At 36.3% G+C, this 21,465-nt stretch overlaps 2 protein-coding genes across 3 annotated transcripts in view; one reads left to right on the forward strand and one right to left on the reverse strand.

Moving 5' to 3' along the window:
• The window catches only part of LOC18786599, a 7,053-nt gene extending 6,536 nt beyond the window's left edge, over positions 1-517 (forward strand). The window contains exon 4 of one of the 2 annotated variants that reach the window (XM_020558408.1): positions 403-517. The gene's annotated coding sequence lies outside the window, so the exon portion shown is untranslated. The remainder of the gene's footprint in view (positions 1-402) is intronic. The other variant, XM_020558409.1, reaches the window with a different exon arrangement.
• On the reverse strand, positions 14,470-18,333 carry LOC18785232. Its single transcript, XM_007218461.2, has 4 exons — positions 18,197-18,333; positions 17,476-17,602; positions 17,289-17,361; positions 14,470-15,006 (listed from the first exon to the last, which is right to left on the reverse strand). The coding sequence occupies exons 1-4, from the start codon at positions 18,222-18,224 to the stop codon at positions 14,740-14,742; spliced, it is 495 nt and encodes a 164-aa protein (XP_007218523.1). The 5' UTR covers positions 18,225-18,333; the 3' UTR covers positions 14,470-14,739.

Genomic DNA, 21,465 nt, shown 5'->3' on the forward strand with positions numbered 1-21,465 from the left:
CCAATGGCCTTCTCTCAAAAACAAAATAAAGGTGGAAGCTCCAGGCTTGGGCCCTCCCAGGTGAAGACTGGTCTCTGAATGGTAACTCCAGAAGCAACAAAGAAAGAGGATAAGTCTCTTCTCTCTCTTGGGTACCTTTCCCCCTATGTCTTCCCAACAACCAACAATGGAAATGATGAGCTTCCACTGCTTGAAATGATTTAAGTGGTTCTCTGAGCTGTAAATGGAGGTCCCAGCTTTCGGCTAAAAGCAGCAGATATATATATATACTAATATCAACTGCAATCATAACTGGGTTTCTTTACTTTTGATGCCTGCCTACATATCCTCCTCTTTAGTTGTCCTTACTTTTATTTGGTTTTCTTTTCCTTTCTTGCTGACTAACTTTGATTTACTTTTGAGACATTGGTCTATGCTTGTCAGAGACACCTCCAGCATCTTCCAAGTGGAGAGAGGGCAGGAATATCACGCAGCAATGATGAAAGCAAAAGAAGATCCAACAGCAAACCCACCGACAGAAAGAAAAATTAAATATTTAAAAAAAAAAAAAAAAAAGGAGATCACTCAGCAAGGGCACTCAGAAAAAAGTCACTCACGTGGACCCTTGGTATATTTATCTATATTTATAATATACTATATTTATCTGCTTTTCTATTACTAACCATTAACAAAAATGGACCCTTGGTAACACTAAAACATATTATCAGTGGGAGGCCGTTACTAATACTAACATTTTTCTTATTTTATTCGGTGGTGGTTTTAACCCCACATTTATTTTATTTACTGTATGGTGTAGGTTTATTACCCATACATGCACCTTTACTTTATCGCAAATTTACTTTACCGCACATTTATTTTATTTACTGTATGGTGTAGGTTTATTATCCATACAACAGTATTTATTTTAAAGGGTGGTGCGGGTTTATCGTTCACGCCTTTGCTTTTATTTAAATGTATGGAGCAGAATTAGTGCCCATACAAGTACGTTTACTTTACCGCACATTTAATTTTATTTAAGGTATGGTGCGGGATTAACGTCCATACAGCAAGCTATTTAATTTATTTAAAGTATGGTGCGGGTTTATCGTCCATACCAGTAATTTATTTATCAGCAATTTATTTTATGGATTAATTGTGCTGTATGATGAGTTTTTACAGTATGCAGATCAGGACCAGAAGTTCCTTGATCCTCATCATACAATTACATCAGGACTTGAAGATCCTTGATGATGATGATATTAAAATGAGAGCTGGTAGTCTCTCCGGTACTGTATTTGTAAACATGTGATTGGACTCAAGGGTCCTTGATCCCTGACATGTAAATAAGGACCTAGAGTTCCTTAATGATATAACAGTACCGTATTGGTTCATAGTGCCGTACACATGGATGATAACTGTACTGGCAGATGTACTGTACACATGAATAGATACATATTCATGACTTGATGAATAGTACTATTCACATGAATAGTGATGTATGCATAAATATTAACCATTTTGGATAAACCGTCACTATATACAAAAGGGAACCTGCAGTTCCTTAAACTCATGGATGAGCAATTAAATGAGATGCCAGAGGTTCCTCAAAATATGGACAATTATGTAAGGGCTTGAAGTCCCGAAATATGTACAGAAAATTGTAAAAATGTCCATACCATGAGAATATGTGGCTTTGGCCTGAAGTTTCAAATTTAACAGTGTTGAGAACCTGAAGTTCCAACAATTAAATGGACAACCCTTGAGGTATTATTGCAAATTGTGGTACGCCACATATTTCTTTGGCATAAGAGAATGATGAATTGAGTCTCCCCACATATTTTGTTATATCTGGGCCGGAAGCTCATGAACCCAAATATATGAGATATTAGCGTGGTTTTTTACTCAATTCATATCTCATGTTCATTTGAAAAGGGCGAATAAATTCTGAGTTTGTGTTTAGCATAGGCCAAAAGTTCCGGGTTCCCATACTTTGAAATATGAAATTTGGGAGAGTCGATGTGGTTATTTGAACCTATAAGGCACACGGTTCCAAACCGTCATTTTGAAAAGACGTAAAAACCACAGGTGCAAGTTTAAAAATGTGCGCAATTATTATAACAGGAAAGGAGAATATAACAGATAGATTTTTTCCACCTGCAATGAAGGTGCAGGCCCTGTAAAATCTATAAAAATTACATTATGTTCTGGAAGCCTCTGAAGGAAGATGACGGCGCCTCTTAAGCTTAGCCATGAGCTTCTCGTGGTCTCCCAAAATTCTTTCATTGGAGACCTGCAGCATGTCTAGCCTTCTCAGTGTATCAACAGAGTACGAACTCACCAGTTTCAACAAGGAATTATTCTCTCCTTTAAGTTTCTCAACCTCCTGTTGAGACTCATGAAGCATTCTTTGAAGAGACGAATTTTCAGTTGTTAGCTTCTGAACCTCGTTTGCTCTAGCACGCAAACGATTAGCCATGTTAGAAACAGAAGCAGCACTCTGAATGCTAGCAGCCATTGAGTCATCATAGCCTCTTCCTCAGACCTCCTTGTTACAGCATTTCATCCATCGGAGTAATGAAATTCCTAGCTACTATGACAGCAGTAGCATCATTCATCATCACAGAATCATTAACTGTGAGATGACGATTTTAGGATACAAAGGATGGACGCCAAACTTTGGGCGTCACTGGTTGTTGTGGGAGCATCATTTAAATTGAAATAATTTGGGCAGGAAGAAGAGGAAGCCATTTTTAAGAAGGTTTCGAAGAAAGTCTTAGAAAAACTAAAGGTTCGGAAAATGAAGGAAGTTGAGTTGAAATGCAGTTTGCAAAGGCAATATCTATAGACGAAAATGTGGCAACTTTTCAGGACCCCAATATCTTCTCGAATCCCCATATTATCTTTTTCTTTCCCAGAGTCCAAACTTCACGTGGCCTCTAATAATGCCTGTCGGCACTTTCGGCGTTTTCAAAGTATTATTTTCAAAGCCGATCTTGCTTTACGGATTTCACGGAGCTACTTTTTCAAAAGTATCCCGAGAATCTCGCAATTTTTCTATGGTTAACTTGAAATTCACCGGTTCTACCTATTCATTGTATTTGTGTATAAATGTGTTACTAACGAAATTTTCTTTGCAGAAGAGATCCAGTTTACTCCATACCTAGTGATGCGATATTTACTTGTTTTTCTTATCAGTGAGCACTCAATATGCCCGAGAAGCAAGACTATCTCTGATCATCCATTCAGGAAGCAAGACTATCCCTGATCACGTTTCCGCTACATCAGGAAACTGTGAAGGCGATCTTATGTTCTAATCTCCGGAAGTCCTTCTAAACTAGGAGATATGAGAGCTTATTGTCTGCTCCCACCAGCTTCCTTCCTTGATTGCTTACCTTACCTTGCAATCAATATCACAATTTTTGTATCTTTTCTTTCTTTTTATAACTCTATGTTCATAAGTGATTTTATTTCTTTAGAATGAACATCCGAAGAAAGAATCCATGCAGTGATCTTAACTCTGAGAGTTATTTGTTTTTGACAGAGAAAAGAATTGTGATTTTTGCTCTTGCAGGATATAACAAGATCATCAAGCGATACTTTATATTTACTGGGCCGATACGAGCTTGAATGATACTTGAGAAAAGTTTCTCCCACCTAAGGATGTAAGCAATACTTGTGTTATTTTATGCTTATATACCTATTTGATATTTTATCTTGAAAGGTAACCAAATGGGGAGATAAGTCCGTTCCAAAAGAATGGCTTGTCTGTATCCATGAATTATTAACGCAAATTTTACAGATTGCAAGTGGGATACATTGATAATACACTGCACAGATTAAAGTCTCATAAGAACAGAATATGGGTATAGCAGTGATCAATATGATGGACGCCTGTTGCGTAGCAAATGATGTGGATTGAAGTCCCGAAAGGACAATCCTTTGACATGTCAATATTGATATTGTGCACGCCTAATGCGTAGCAAATTGTATGGGTTAAAGTCCCATAAATTAATTGACATGTATGTATTAATCTGTGGCATGCCTGCAGCATGACAGATATATGGGTTCTAAATGTTCCAACTCCCTAAATGGAGATTATCCACGCCCTACTATAAAATAACGCTCCATTGGAGGTTATAATCCACATTCTCACATAATAAAAGCCCCCTGCAGTGGCTTGGGTACCCAAAAGCAAAGAAATGCTTATAATTGATGTATGCGCATGCAAATGAGAATGATGGGATCATGAATTGATGAATGACAATTTTTGATTTTGGAGTAGCTACTCAAATCATCAATGGGCTGTGTTGATTGGAACCACGTTCAATTATTAAATGTCGACAATATCATTGGCCAAAATGGAATGAGGTAATTCCATTATAGATAAGAATGAACGTGAATGAACAACCCACAAGACGAACCCCAAAATTTGTTAATACTGAATGTTATACTTGGGTGTTCGGAATAAAAGGGAATATACCTACTTTGTATGACACAATGTTTCTGGCAGAAACAAGAAATGTTGGGTTTTCTCCATATTTATAGGTTCAATTGTGCCCCTTTATTGCACATTTACGGAGACTAACATGTTATCTTTAAGGGTTATTAAATGCACAGAGCATATCGCCAGAAGCGATTGCCTAAAGATGTATACATAGCTGGGTTAAAGCTATATAATGTGTCATAACGTTTAATCACTTTTTTTTAAAACAAAATCCGTGAGAGGATTGACATTGCATAAAGTAAGTCCCTAAAGAACATGTGCTTAAAAGGATTGACATTGCATAAAGCAAGTCCCTAAAGGACATGTGCTTGAAGCACAAAATTTGTACTCAATATTAATATGCATAAATTACCTCAGTGAGTACATTGATTATAATGTGTTTGCGACACAGTAAAGCTTCTGCAGAATTCACAAAATATTTGTCTCGATCGAGCATTATGCCAACGAGATTCTTGCTTATACTAAGAGAGTCTTATCCGTTGGTCCTTAAATATTTTTCCGGCAGTATACTAGACCAAATAGAGCTCAGCTCCATCACCACCACTTTGGGATGATACTATGAAAATTTTTATGGTCGCTTACTGGAAAAGCTAGTCATGAAGTTTTCAGGGGGAGATATTCATCAGGGGGAGCGTGGTATTAATAAAGACCTTCATACACTGTACTCTTTTTCCTTCATCCAGGTTTTTATCCCACTGGGTTTTTCCTGGTAAGGTTTTAACGAGGCAGTGTCGCTCAAGATTGACTCACAGAAGCAGTGTCAACTATGATATTCAGAAAGATGATCAACAGAATGGCTTAAAGATATTTTGTCAAGCATCAGGGGGAGCATGCTGTCAAGAAAGACCTTTACACATTGTACTCTTTTTCCTTCGTCCAGGTTTTTATCCTACTGGGTTTTTCCTGGCAAGGTTTTAACGAGGCAGTGTCGCACGCGCGTCAATATACACAGAATTTTATGTTACACATGATTATGTACTCTTTTTCCCTTTGACCAGTTTTTGTCCCACTGGGTTTTTCCTGGCAAGGTTTTTAACGAGGCATATTCCGTATCATTTGGGGTCTCCAAGGGGGAGTGTTGTAAACAAGAAGGTGGAGTCCAACAATGATGCCCAACAAGAAAACCCAACATTCCTTGTTTCTGCCAGAAACATTGTGTCATACAAAGTAGGTATATTCCCTTTTATTCCGAACACCCAAGTATAACATTCAGTATTAACAAATTTTGGGGTTCGTATTGTGGGTTGTTCATTCACGTTCATTCTTATCTAGAATGGAATTACCTCATTCCATTTTGGCCAATGATATTGTCGACATTTAATAATTGAACGTGGTTCCAATCAACACAGCCCATTGATGAGTTGAGTAGCTACTCCAAAATCAAAAATTGTCATTCATCAATTCATGATCCCATCATTCTCATTTGCATGCGCATACATCAATTATAAGCATTTCTTTGCTTTTGGGTACCCAAGCCACTGCAGGGGGCTTTTATTATGTGAGAATGTGGATTATAACCTCCAATGGAGCGTTATTTTATAGTAGGGCGTGGATAATCTCCATTTAGGGAGTTGGAACATTTAGAACCCATATATCTGTCATGCTGCAGGCATGCCACAGATTAATACATACATGTCAATTAATTTATGGTACTTTAACCCATACAATTTGCTACGCATTAGGCGTGCACAATATCAATATTGACATGTCAAAGGATTGTCCTTTCGGGACTTCAATCCACATCATTTGCTACGCAACAGACGTGCATCATATTGATCACTGCTATACCCATATTCTGTTCTTATGAGACTTTAATCTGTGCAGTGTATTATCAATGTATCCAACTTGCAATCTGTAAAATTTGCGTTAATAATTCATGGATACATACAAGCCATTCTTTTGGAACGGACTTATCTCCCCATTTGGTTACCTTTCAAGATAAAATATCAAATAGGTATATAAGCATAAAATAACACAAGTATTGCTTACATCCTTAGGTGGGAGAAACTTTTCTCAAGTATCATTCAAGCTCGTATCGGCCCAGTAAATATAAAGTATCGCTTGATGATCTTGTTATATCCTGCAAGAGCAAAAATCACAATTCTTTTCTCTGTCAAAAACAAATAACTCTCAGAGTTAAGATCACTGCATGGATTCTTTCTTCGGATGTTCATTCTAAAGAAATAAAATCCCTTATGAACAGAGAGTTATAAAAAGAAAGAAAAGATACAAAAATTGTGATATTGATTGCAAGGTAAGGTAAGCAATCAAGGAAGGAAGCTGGTGGGAGCAGACAATAAGCTCTCATATCTCCTAGTCTAGAAGGACTTCCGGAGATTAGAGCATAAGATCGCCTTCACAGTTTCCTGATGTAGCGGAAACGTGATCAGGGATAGTCTTGCTTCCTGAATGGATGATCAGAGATAGTCTTGCTTCTCGGGCATATTGAGTGCTCACTGATAAGAAAAACAAGTAAATATCGCATCACTAGGTATGGAGTAAACTGGATCTCTTCTGCAAAGAAAATTTCGTTAGTAACACATTTATACACAAATACAATGAATAGGTAGAACCGGTGAATGTCAAGTTAACCATAGGAAAATTGCGAGATTCTCGGGATACTTTTGAAAAAGTAGCTCCGTGAAATCCGTAAAGCAAGATCGGCTTTGAAAATAATACTTTGAAAATGCCGAAAGTGCCGACAGGCATTATTAGAGGCCACGTGAAGTTTTGGACTCTGGGAAAGAAAAAGATAATATGGGGATTCGAGAAGATATTGGGGTCCTGAAAAGTTGCCACATTTTCGTCTATAGATATTGCCTTTGCAAACTGCGTTTCAACTCAATTTCCTTCATTTTCCGAACCTTTAGTTTTTCTAAGACTTTCTTCGAAACCTTCTTAAAAATGGCTTCCTCTTCTTCCTGCCCAAATTATTTCAATTTAAATGATGCTCCCACAACAACCAGTGACGCCAAAGTTTGGCGTCCATCCTTTGTATCCCAAAATCGTCATCTCACAGTTAATGATTCTGTGATGATGAATGATGCTACTGCTGTCATAGTAGCTAGGAATTTCATTACTCCGATGGATGAAATGCTGCTAACAAGGAGGTCTGAGGAAGAGGCTATTGATGACTCAATGGCTGCTAGCATTCAGAGTGCTGCTTCTGTTTCTAACATGGCTGATCGTTTGCGTGCTAGAGCAAACGAGGTTCAGAGGCTAACAACTGAAAATTCGTCTCTTCAAAGAATGCTTCATGAGTCTCAACAGGAGGTTGAGAAACTTAAAGGAGAGAATAATTCCTTGTTGAAACTGGTGAGTTCGTACTCTGTTGATACACTAAGAAGGCTAGACATGCTGCAGGTCTCCAATGAAAGAATTTTGGGAGACCACGAGAAGCTCATGGCTAAGCTTAAGAGGCGCCGTCATCTTCCTTCAGAGGCTTCCAGAACATAATGTAATTTTTATAGATTTTACAGGGCCTGCACCTTCATTGCAGGTGGAAAAAATCTATCTGTTATATTCTCCTTTCCTGTTATAATAATTGCGCACATTTTTAAACTTGCACCTGTGGTTTTTACGTCTTTTCAAAATGACGGTTTGGAACCGTGTGCCTTATAGGTTCAAATAACCACATCGACTCTCCCAAATTTCATATTTCAAAGTATGGGAACCCAGAACTTTTGGCCTGGGCTAAACACAAACTCAGAATTTATTTGCCCTTTTCAAATGAACATGAGATATGGATTGAGTAAAAAACCACGCTAATATCTCATATATTTGGGTTCATGAGCTTCCGGCCCAGATATAACAAAATATGTGGGGAGACTCAATTCATCATTCTCTTATGCCAAAGAAATATGTGGCGTACCACAATTTGCAATAATACCTCAAGGGTTGTCCATTTAATTGTTGGAACTTCAGGTTCTCAACACTGTTAAATTTGGAACTTCAGGCCAAAGCCACATATTCTCATGGTATGGACATTTTTACAATTTTCTATACATATTTCGGGACTTCAAGCTCTTACATAATTGTCCATATTTTGAGGAACCTCTGGCATCTCATTTAATTGCTCATCCATGAGTTTAAGGAACTGCAGGTTCCCTTTTGTATATAGTGACGGTTTATCCAAAATGGTTAATATTTATGCATACGTCACTATTCATGTGAATAGTACTATTCATCAAGTCATGAATATGTATCTATTCATGTGTACAGTACATCTGCCAGTACAGTTATCATCCATGTGTACGGCACTATGAACCAATACGGTACTGTTACATCATTAAGGAACTCTAGGTCCTTATTTACATGTCAGGGATCAAGGACCCTTAAGTCCAATCACATGTTTACAAATACAGTACCGGAGAGACTGCCAGCTCTCATTTTAATATCATCATCATCAAGGATCTTCAAGTCCTGATGTAATTGTATGATGAGGATCAAGGAACTTCTGGTCCTGATCTGCATACTGTAAAAACTCATCATACAGCACAATTAATCCATAAAATAAATTGCTGATAAATAAATTACTGGTATGGACGATAAACCCGCACCATACTTTAAATAAATTAAATAGCTTGCTGTATGGACGTTAATCCCGCACCATACCTTAAATAAAATTAAATGTGCGGTAAAGTAAATGTGCGGTAAAGTAAACGTGCTTGTATGGGCACTAATTCTGCTCCATACATTTAAATAAAAGCAAAGGCGTGGACGATAAACCCGCACCACCCTTTAAAATAAATATTGTTGTATGGGTAATAAACCTACACCATACAGTAAATAAAATAAATGTGCGGTAAAGTAAATTTGCGATAAAGTAAAGGTGCATGTATGGGTAATAAACCTACACCATACAGTAAATAAAATAAATGTGGGGTTAAAACCACCACCGAATAAAATAAGAAAAATGTTAGTATTAGTAACGGCCTCCCACTGATAATATGTTTTAGTATTACCAAGGGTCCATTTTTGTTAATGGTTAGTAATAGAAAAGCAGATAAATATAGTATATTAGAAATATAGATAAATATACCAAGGGTCCACGTGAGTGACTTTTTTCTGAGTGCCCTTGCTGAGTGATCTCCTTTTTTTTTTCTTTTTTTTTTTAATATTTAATTTTTCTTTCTGTCGGTGGGTTTGCTGTTGGATCTTCTTTTGCTTTCATCATTGCTGCGTGATATTCCTGCCCTCTCTCCACTTGGAAGATGCTGGAGGTGTCTCTGACAAGCATAGACCAATGTCTCAAAAGTAAATCAAAGTTAGTCAGCAAGAAAGGAAAAGAAAACCAAATAAAAGTAAGGACAACTAAAGAGGAGGATATGTAGGCAGGCATCAAAAGTAAAGAAACCCAGTTATGATTGCAGTTGATATTAGTATATATATATCTGCTGCTTTTAGCCGAAAGCTGGGACCTCCATTTACAGCTCAGAGAACCACTTAAATCATTTCAAGCAGTGGAAGCTCATCATTTCCATTGTTGTTGTTGGAAGACATAGGGGAAAGGTACCCAAGAGAGAGAAGAGACTCATCTCTTTCTTTGTTGCTTCTGGAGTTACCATTCAAAGACCAGTCTTCACCTGGAGGCCTAAGTCTGAGCTCCAACTTTTTTTTTTTTTTTTTTTTTTGAAGAGCCATGGCTTCTCTCATCTCTTTTCACACGCCAGAAATCAGTGGCTAGGAGGAGGAGGAGGAGCTGCAGGTGGTTGCAGACAGCAGAGAATTGACTTCAACTGTGTGAGCATGTTCTCTTTCTTCCAAGGCAAAGACCTTCTCCGAAGAGCACAGGATCAGGCATAGAAAACCAGAGCAACAAATGATGTACCTCATGAGGAAGGAGGAGCTAGAAATGGGAGCTGCCATGATTATTTCACAAGCTAGCTAACCTAAACTCCCACCCACAGATGTAAAATGATGTTTGCTCTTCCGCTAGCTTTTACTCTGTGGTTCTGGCTATGGCTGTAAGGGCTGAAGCGAAGTCAGCCCAGAAAAGCTTGGGAAGGGCCCGGTGAGTTTTTGGTTCCCTATTTGGATCTTGAAGACCTTGTTGTCGTTTGTGCAATTGACTTTGCTCCATTTCTGGATGAAGCAGAAGCAAGAGCTCCTAGAACAAGCACATGGCAAGCACAGACAAACAATCCCAGATGAGAGAAATAGGAAGTGGTCTAGATGCAGCAAGGGAGAGATAAAGATAAAAGGGGCCGATCGGGATCTTTTTCTCTTTTGGGTTCTGGGCTTTTTCTTTGTGTTTGTTTGGCTGGGTTTCATCAGAGAATTCAGCTGGTGTTGTTAAAGCGAATTCGTGCTGATAACGTGTTCTAAAACTGGAGGAAATTGAAGAGAGAGAATTAGGAAATTGAAGGTTTTGTTATCTGTGTATTACAATGAGGGATGTGTTCTTTTTGTAGGCAAAGCCTTCCAACATGTGGGCTCCACCTTACCAATACAAGTGGGGGGGAAGCTTCATAGGTAAGCATCATTGTTGGGCATCATTGTTGGACTCCACCTTCTTGTTTACAACATGTAGAGACTTTTAGACAGAAGCATTATGTTTTAGAATTTTGTACAAATACCTTTTGAAGTATAAGGGATATGAGGTTATTAATGTACGTCTCTCCCTCTTGCCCTCCTTGGTTGTCTCCCCAAGCGTTCCGTACCCTCCCCGATCGCCTAAAAAATTGGTACATTATTATGATTATACACGTAGGTACATACATGTACATGCAATGTACATATAAACGTACATTAAATGTACCCAAGTTTCCAACAAGGGACCAAAGTTGAAATTTAATCTAAACATGGAAGTTTAATAAACTATCTTATTCAAGGGTAACACAGTAATTATCTTGATATATGTTCCTACGGATTTCATCAATGTACTTGGTTAAATTAATAAACGAACAAATATTGGAGAACCATGACGACTGAGAGATTCATATAACCCTCACATGCGGACTTATATATAAATTATTTTGATCCTAAATTTGTGATTTTATAGTTTTTATCGCAAATGGTCTTTGAGAGCTTCCATTAAGGGATCCCTCAAATTTATTTGAGGGATACCCCTTGTAGGCCCCACTCCGGATTGTATTTCACTAATCGAAACAGTCTATTTTGTAGATACTTATTCAAAGATCATCTCTACAAAAAATCACTTGAATCAGATATTATTTGACCACTCAATTGAGTTATTGAAATTTTAGTATTTTCTTGAAGTACCGTGTTCATTGATTTTGTAAGACACAATTGGATGTCGAAACGGTTTCCGATTTGTCTAATTTTTTTGTAAGGATGATCTATGAATGAAGACCTAAAAAATAGATGGTTTGAATCATTGGGAAAAAAAATGGTAAGGTGCCCTAAAAAGCGTCCCTCAAATAAAATTATTTGAAAGATTCCTCAATAAAAGGAAATTATATATATATATATATATATTCCCGTGGAACTTGTTTATTGAATATTTTGAACAAAAATTATTTCGGTGGCTTAACTGCTCTGTTAACGGCAAATGGGGTTGTTTCTGGGCTTTTAGTTTTTGGAATAAATGAGCAAAGAAAGGCCCAAGTTATAAAGGACGTTAGAGCTTGTTAGAGCATCTCCACCCATAAGGGCTAAGTCTAGGGCAAGGGCAAGCAAGGGCTGCCACTATTCACATGAATAGTGTCAGCCTTGGTATTTGTGGTTCCATCCATGAGGGCTAAGTCTAAGGCAATTACTATTCACTTAAATTTATTTTTTATTTTTTATACTTAAACCATTGATTTTGATAAGCTTTTCGGATAAGATTTTCGTTTCCCAAGTGTTAATATTTATCGTAAAATTCTCACCTAAAAATCAAGATAATATTTTCTAATAAAATTTTGAAATTAAATTTGGTGTGGAAAGTGAATAATATTGGTATGTATGTATAGAAAAAATTTCCAGAATTTTTTGATATTTTTTTAAAAAAATTTTGATATTTTTTTCAATTTTTTTTAGCCAAAAATTGGACAACCGTTGGATTGTGCAAGATTTTTTGCTCAGAGGCTCCTGGAGAAGCCACGTGGCTTGTAACCATTGGGCAATGTGGGCTGGTGGGTTCAACAGTAAAAAAAAATTGAAAATCAGCTGCTGACGTCATGCTGACATCAGCAGCCCGCGGGCAACAGCCCAGTCAATTTCTGCATGTGGGCTTGCTCGGGCTGGTGGGTCCCATACCTTGCCTGAGCTGGATTTCCTGCGCTGGAGCCATATTGGGCTTGCCAGGGGGGCCTTTTGCCCAGTTTGATAGCAGCGCTGGAGCTGCTCTTAGACGTGGGATACGTCACATGTGAATCCCACATTGGAAAACCCACCCATGCATGAAAGTTTTATATATGGGCGTTTAACAACAAAGCTCGTCCCTTCGGGGACATCCGATAAAATTGGAACGATACAGAGAAGATTAGCATGGCCCCTGCGCAAGGATGACACGCATAAATCGAGAAATGGTCCAAATTTTTTTGGCCTTTTTTGCGCGTGATTTTCCTGCTGTCTTGAAGGTGTTTGATGTTCAGCGACTGGTGGTCTTCTTTCTATTTTTTGATGTCAAAAGCTCGCCTACCAGCTGTTTGATCAAATGACAGTTACTATGGCCCTTATAAAATTGTTCAAGTTTGAACTTTGTCAAACGCTCACAAGGCAAGATAGCATCTGGGTTTATATGCAATGCAATTCAATATCAGTTTTGCTTGGTTCAAAGTGTTGATAGGCTGCATTCAACTTTGTTTTTGTTAGTTCAAATAAAACCAAAATACACATACTCCACTCTCTAGTTTTCATCTTCCATAATCATCAACGTCTTGATTAATGAGAGTATGTATGGCCTTGGCAATGGTATGTCACCATGTTAATATGCCAGCTTTTTAAACAGGAGAGGAGGAAAATAAATACAGCAGCAGCAATCTCGGAAGTCTATGAAACCAGTTGCAGAAGATTATAGATCAGTTCAGTAGCTGATATTGCAACTGGTTTTGAAATTAAAATGATTAACTTGTGGAGCATTTTCTCTATGATTTTTTATCATCTACAATCCATGTTTTACATAATATCCTATACTTCTATGATTACGAATATGAGTGCCTCAAGTACTGACACATTACATGGGACTACATCTGTACAATACCTTGAAAAAAATTCTCCAAATCTCAGATCAATGTTAATCAAGAAATCTTAAGATGTTTGGAATGAAAAATTGTGAACCTTTTTACTCATGAATTAAGTGGGGTTATAATTCAATCCACAAGGAAAGGCACAATAATAAAAAAAACGCGACTGTGTGTTGGAGAGTCCGATAACGAAAGGTGGGGAAGCAGCTTGGATATTAAAAAGGAGGTAGCAATTTCAGACCAAAAAAATTAAAAAGATAGCACGAGTCCCACATTGAAAAACCCTTCTATGCATCAATATGGTCGTTTAACAACAAAGCTTGTCCCTTCGGGGACATCCGATAAAATTGGAACGATACAGAGAAGATTAGCATGGCCCCTGCGCAAGGATGACACGCATAAATCGAGAAATGGTCCAATTTTTTTTTGCACTTTTTGTGTGATTTTCGATTTTTTGCCCTTATTTTTTTGTTGCGTGTTTTCAAGGTCTCAGTGAGTCTTTAATCTTCCAGGTGTGAGTCCAAGTTTGAATTTAGTGTTTGATTATTGATTGTTCAGTGGCTGGTCTTCCATTATTTGTTCACAAGTGCTGGATTGAATGCACATAGAGACTCGGACACAGCTCTGCCGTTGGATCATCTGAGCCTTCTATCTTGAGAACAATCTCGGAATGTGAATCTGCATTCACATCCTCATATCGTGACAGCGGGATCTCTCGGTTTCCTTTTCTTGCAAGCAAAGTGAAGAGATTTAATACGTGCTCTGTTTGGCTTCTCAGGGCACAAATTACAACACTTCTGCACGTATTGAGACTTTTGTGCACTAGCGGTTAATAATCAAAAATACATTTCGATATTCAGCTCATTGAAATCCAAGTTTTCTATATTTATATTGAGATTTGAAAACTGTCATCAAGTTCAAACTAAGTTTGCACGAATGGATTATTGGTTTATTTGTATACAAACCATTTCATACAAGGGGGAAAAAAAAAAAAAAAAAAAAAAACAAGCATGCCCACATAACGTCCCGACTGACGAGACAAACTTCTTTTACCCACGTCTATATAAAGTCTTCCTAAATAGAACATGAAATCAAGAGATTGAGCCTAGAACAAACTTGCGGCACTTAGAACTCTTGGCTCGCTTGCTGAAACAACACAACAGCAAGAGTCAGAAGGGATGCATAAACTGAATTGGGTAACCTCTGCACCACCTTCCCAATGCCTGGTACACCCTCCGTAGCCCTCTTCGTTGCCATTGCAATGGTTGGTGCTGCAACCAATGTCAGGATCAGTCCCTGACTGACTACAATGAATGTGTCGGCTGTCAGCTGCTTGATGAACTTCGTAAACTCTTGACGGTCAATTTCTCCATCGAGATTGATATCGTTTTCCTGCAAATACACTGAGTGAACAATCTTCTATGTGGTTCTACTCAGTATGAACTATAGCTTAATAGGATAACGTTTTAAAGCTCTGCAAGTTACTGAAAGAGAATCCTCAAGAAAAAAAAAAGATAGACAGATGTTATGATTTATCCATGGTCATGGTTACCAAGATTATGGAATCAGCTCGGCATTCAAATGCCAATTAAACAAATCTCCTAAATATTCAACAAGATCCAACCGTGTATTGAGAGTAAAGTATTTGTTAACGCAGAGCCTACATCTACAACCAAGCACCCCTAGAACACCCAAGACACTAAGTATCAAAGTCAATAAAGGACTTTACAACAGATGCAAAATGTCGAGCCCAAAGAAACGGCTCAGCCAAGGAATTCCCCCTCACATCACCCCCCCCCCCCCCCCTCTTTTTTCCTCTAAGATGTTAGTTATCAGTTTGACACTGACTTTGGGACATGGAGCTGCTGTAACAATATCAAAACTGCACTTAACAAGATCTCAGCAAGGAGATGTATTGAATTTCCTTTTTCTTCTCATTAAATTTGAGATAACCATGTTGTAGTCTTTCACGTGGAAGTAAGCTGGAAAAGAAAAAAGAACAGCTACTGGCCTCTTTTCCCAACACACGACCTTTTACTGTTGACAATAGTTAATTGTAGTCTTCTATGTACTTCTATGCAATGCATAACTAAACTCACTACAAAATTCATTGGATTCAACATTGTCTACAAAAGAATAACAGGCTCAGAATCTCTGTTATGTTTTCTTTAGGTTTCCTGAACAGAGACACCTTAGACAAACTCTCAACATGAATTCTTACTAGCAAAAAATGACGACAATTTTCCGTTGCATAACAAACTGCAGAAACAAAAGGTTATTAAACATAGAAAGTAATTTCTTCAAGATACTGTTCCTGACAGTCCAATTTTAAAAAGGCTATCAATAATTTCAATCACATTGATGCATAATTTCACATAAGACTAGGATGATATGATGGATTTCTATTAAAACTTGCAGGCCATCACAGTTATCTATCCAGATTATGCAATCAACTTGTCATTCAAATGCCAAATATCAAACAGTTAAACAACCCATTTCTCATCAACGTCCAAACCCCACCTATTTTTCTAATGAAATTTCCCAAATTAGGGAACTCAAGAACTTGATTCCCTTTTAGTCAGTCAAGGAGACAGAGGATGATACCCAGCTCACAAAATTTATAGCTTCCAACCTAACATCTACATCACAAACACCAATCGCCTTTCTCTAAGGCAATTGTACATACAAGAAGACAGTAGAATCAATTTAAGAGAAAAAGCATGTATCTGCAGAGAACTAGCCAGGCTAGGACTTCCATTAATGCCTCAACCAATAAACCTATTGTAACAAGTATAGCTGACTCAGGATGATGAATTCTTTCAGTCAAAATGAGTAATTTTAAATTAGGTAATCAACAGACAAATAAATTTAAAGCAGAACTCATCGGTCATATCTATAGAACCTCTTTTATTGCAACCCAACCCTCAAACAAACTGGTACTACGTCAAATCATGCTAAACCAGACCAAATAAAGAAAGACAAAGGGTTGTTTCTTTCAGACCATGAAAAATTAATGTTAAACAGGAAGCATAAAGGTCGCAAACAGCAACTTAAAGGTGTTTCAGTTCATCTTGATAAATAAGAGTTTTATGGGTCTAACTGACTTTAGTAAGTTTAAAGTTGAAATATAAAATCCTGTGAGAGTAATAATAACTAGCAGTTGTGCTCTATTAAATTGAAAAAATTGCAAGCATATGTGCAGATAACTAGCTTTCCCTAATCCAAAACTAAAACTGGATCACAAATCTTAGTAAGCGAAAACTTGGTTCTACGACTTGACTGTTGCAGTAACACCTAAAACTCAAGAAACATAAGATAATGTGATTGAAGCTTATGGAGGATGCAAGAAAGGCCGCACCTGAAAATTAAGTCAAGAATCCATTACTTTGACTTCACAATTTATATGAAATTTCCTACCAAATGGGACGTATACCATTGATATTTTCAAAGGAAATTATCTTATGTGTAAATGGTTTGATACTAACAAATTTCATTTCATCAGTTTGTTTTGTAACCAATAAAAAATCCTTATAACAGAAAACTGATGTACTTTTAGGTACTTCCTAGATTTTAACTCATCCTCAATGTTTAAGCTGTTTAAATTCAGCAGCCACTCAAAAACCTATGAAGCAGTAGGAACAAAATGGGTCAACGTTCATCAATGATTAGAGTACCTGAAGCAAAGCCTTGACATGGTCTTTGGAGGGTGGATCAAAATGTGGGCCAGGTAAACGCTTATTGATATCACTACAACAAGAAGATTAAGAAAGAAAAAAAAAACCTCAATTAGAATAATGTGGACACCAGCAGAATGATTTTGTAATCAGCTAAACATTTGGAAAAAAAAAAAAAGCTTCTCACTTGTACACAAGTAGTACACCAATGTACAGATCTTCAAATGTCAAGTTAGCCCTTCCTGACTCATTTTTAAAATGATCAAACACCTTGTCTGTAATCTTTTGTATTTGCTTTCGCCTCCATTGCTTACCTGCAAGGTGGAAAACAATCAGATACAATGAAAACATAATTAAGGGTTCTGATTCATGTCCAGTAATGAAACATGCCAGACTGTCTGTTAGGATGAATATCTACAAATTTCTTTGATGGATGGCCAAAGGTATCATCTTGACCATCACATCTAAAATTCAGTACAACAAAAAAGATATGAAAACATGGGCATAAATTTGATGTCAAAAAGAAAACTTTCAACCGCATCTGAGGAACCCATCACTCAAAACAGAGGACCAGTAGGTTTGCGTTAATGTTGGCAGTGAGTTGGCCTTAGAACCCATAAAAGCTAATGCATGACTCTGTGATTCAACATCATTTGCAGATCCCACAAGTGCGGAAGGATGGAAGAGCAACACAAACCCATCCAAACTAAAATGAAAAATTAAGAAAAGGAAGAAAAAGAAAGAAAGAAAGCGAAAGCCCAGTAGAAAAATTAGTGGGTTCTTTATGATCTACAAAACGAAAGATTCAAACACTATTGGGATCGAAAGAATTACAAACATTTATCTGTTAAAGCTTGTTTCTTTCTTTTGTTTTTACATCAAAATCGATGAAAGCTTTGAAGTGGTACCTTGTAGTCTGTCCAGCACCTGTCCCATGGCGAAGTAGTGAGCTAGTAGACAGAGAGGCCTTTTGCGACTTCGTTTGGATGATAAAGGAAGAAAAGATCCTTTGGTATCGGACCATTGAATTGACTTTTTCCGGCAACGTACGCATAAGGAAAAGGAAAAGATCCTCTACGGCAACTGTCAAGGTATTGTTTGTTATTTATTTTGGAGATTCACTATTATATTCAAATGGGCTCAAATTATAAAAATACTTCATATGAAATAGATTTTAGAAATACACTCAAATCTCATTTACAACATAACAAAAAAGCTTTTAACTTCTTATAAATTACAAAACTGTCATCAATTTCTTAAAACAAACCAAACTCCAAAATCTCATAAAAATACTCAAAACACTTAATAGTGCATCAACGTAATTTAATAATTAATATTAAATTCAATAAGGCCAGCTATCATTTTTTGGGTTTGTTTTTTGGTTTGTTTATAGAAATTTAATTGCGTATGGTTTATTTATAATATTAGTGCTAGAAATGGGTATATCACTAAATATCTCTATTTATTTTTGGGAGATTCACTATTATACCTAATATAGGAGTCCAAATTATAAAAAAAGACTCTATATGAAATGGATTTTAGAAACACACCCAAAACTCATTTATAATATAACAAAAAGGTTTTTAATTTCTTATAAATTACAAAACTGTGATCGATTTCTTAAAAGAGAGATTCACTATTATACCAAATATAGGTGTCTAAATTATAAAAATACCATATATTAAATAGATTTTAAAAACACACCCAAAGCTCATTTACAACATAACAAAGAGGCTTTTAACTTCTTATAAATTACAAAACTGCCATCAATTTCTTAAAATAAGTCCAACCCCAAAATCTCATGAAAATACTCAAAACACTCAATAGGCATCAAAGTAATTTAATAATCAATATTAAATTCAATAAGGTCAGCTGTCATTTTTTGAGTTTTTTTTTTTTTTTTTTGTTTATAGAAATTCAATGGTATAAGATTTATCTATAATATTAGTGCTAAGAATTGGTATATCACTAAATATCTCTTCTTAAAACAAGTTAAACCCTAAAACTTCATAAATAAAAAAAACTCAAAATACTCAGTAGGCCATCAAAGTAATTTAATAATCAAAATTAAATTCAATAGGGCCAGTTGTCATTTTTTGAGTTTTTTATGGGTTTGTTTATAGAAATTAAATGGTGTATGGTTTATCTATATCATTAGTGCTCTAAGAATGGGTATATGACTAAATATCTCTTTATTTTTTACAGAAAAATTCTAACACATGACCTTCCGAAGGACATTTCTAATAGCAATTCACCACGGTGATCTCTATTTCTGGTCTATATCCATTATTTTTAGACACCCTTTTATAGTCCAAGAACAAAGTATCTTTGCTCTAATGGGGCCCCCTAAACTTTTTTATGTGCTAATTTTATTTTGTGTTAGCCCTTTTTATTTAATTTTCTCTCATATCAACCGTTGGATCAAATAATGGTGTAGGAGATAAGATTTGCTCTCGTCATATCATTTTCAATTCTTAGCATGTTGTGTAGTTGCCCAGCAAATGATTCACGAGAAAAAGTTTGCTCTTTTACTCATACAAGAAACTTTCAATCATATCAATGAATGTGAGCAATAAAATTTAAGTTCACATAAATTACTATGGTAAATGTGCAACTAATCACCTAAATCTAATTTAATAAAACAAAACTCATGTTGTTCATTTCACTCCCCCACTCCTGGGTCTCTTATTTTGTTGAGAGATATTCGTTGAATTTGGTGTAACATTTGTTAATGGTTATCTATTAAGATTTGAGGCTCTTTATTATTCTCGGTTCTTCTTCTTTTTTGAGTCAAAGCTAGAAAGGGAAAGAGAATTTACTCGCACACATTGCTAGTGTTTAAGAGTTTCAAATATGTGACCACTAATTTTAAACTAAATATACTTTTTCATTATGGTATGACCCATTGACCTAAGTTCTTATTAGTTAGGGTGAAAATCTTGAAATTGTTGAATACGACTCCGCATTGTTGGACTTGACAACACATTCTCAATAGTTGCACTCTCCACTTATCGCAACCCAAACGCATGATAGAGGCTAGAGCTATGCCTAAATAGAAGAGATGGGGGACATTTTTAGGGACACAAATTTTACGCCCAATAAGATACTTACACGTTGACTTTAGCGGCTCCAAAATATAGATTAACTATCGACCAAGAAGCAGGAAGAAAAACACAACTAATAATTACACATTAAGTTATCCCCTGCAGTATCCGAAGAAGATCATGGGACCCAAACCACGTCTGAGTTCAACTCAGCCTCTAAGCGTACACCACGTGGCACCAACAATTGAGAACAGCCAAGAATACTCGAAACAATATAAATATCCAAAGACCTCACATCATCTTAAGTCTAACCTAAACCTAAACATCGGAGGCTTCCTTATTGATATGTCTCTCACAAATTTTAATCTAGTCTGTCTTTGCTTCTTAAACTCAATTTGTCTCACATAAACCTCAAACGTCAATCTCATATCTAATTTTGTTTCATTCTGTCAATTCTTTTAGAGAATACGCTTAAGTCTTTCGATATTGCACGAGTGAGAATGATTATTTATTCAAATGTTAGCCATGTTGTTGCCACGTGTGCACAACATAATATATATGTTCTAATAATATAATAATGCTTTTAAAAGAAAACTCTTTTGTCAAAAAATTTGGTATACCTATTTTTCCTATTAAATTACCACACTAATGTTAATTTAGTCGTTGGAACTTTTTTTAGGGTTAATTAAGGGCCTAAAATATATAAAAATAGCGAATATGAGAACTGATTTTACTTTTTTCAAATTTTATCGAATTTTATGATAATAGTAAGGGAAATTTATAGCTTTAAGCAAAATAACATTTAAACTATTAAAATGCTAAAAATATAAGTAAAAAAAATTAAAAACAAAAGAGCACCTCTTAGTTTCTAATGGAATATATAAAGATGACTTTTTTATGAAACAATCAACACTGATCTGTTGGAAATTCCTTTATCCACAGCTAACTTCAATCAAAGAAAAACCCTAAAGCTAAGCTTCCAAAGTTTAACAATTCCCTAAATTTACAGCAAAACTACCAAACCAATTTCCAACAGAGTTCCTGATAACACCCTGCAAATCCTATGAAACCAGAATTACTGTTTTGAAAAGCAATTTTATTTTCGAATGGTATAAACACATACTTCACTAAGT

The sequence above is a fragment of the Prunus persica genome, chromosome G2 (genome assembly GCF_000346465.2).
Source record: "Prunus persica cultivar Lovell chromosome G2, Prunus_persica_NCBIv2, whole genome shotgun sequence".
NCBI classification, from domain to species: domain Eukaryota; kingdom Viridiplantae; phylum Streptophyta; class Magnoliopsida; order Rosales; family Rosaceae; genus Prunus; species Prunus persica.

What these genes read in the sequence shown, in the direction of transcription:
- LOC18785232 (XM_007218461.2), bottom strand. Translation starts at nt 18,224, where the DNA reads ATGGGACAGGTGCTGGACAGACTACAAG. An exon ending in GGTGCTGGACAGACTACAAG is followed by an intron (nt 17,603 to 18,196) that starts GTACCACTTCAA and finishes TCCACCTTGCAG; the next exon opens with GTAAGCAATGGAGGCGAAAG. An exon ending in GGTGTACTACTTGTGTACAA is followed by an intron (nt 17,362 to 17,475) that starts GTGAGAAGCTTT and finishes TTCTTGTTGTAG; the next exon opens with TGATATCAATAAGCGTTTAC.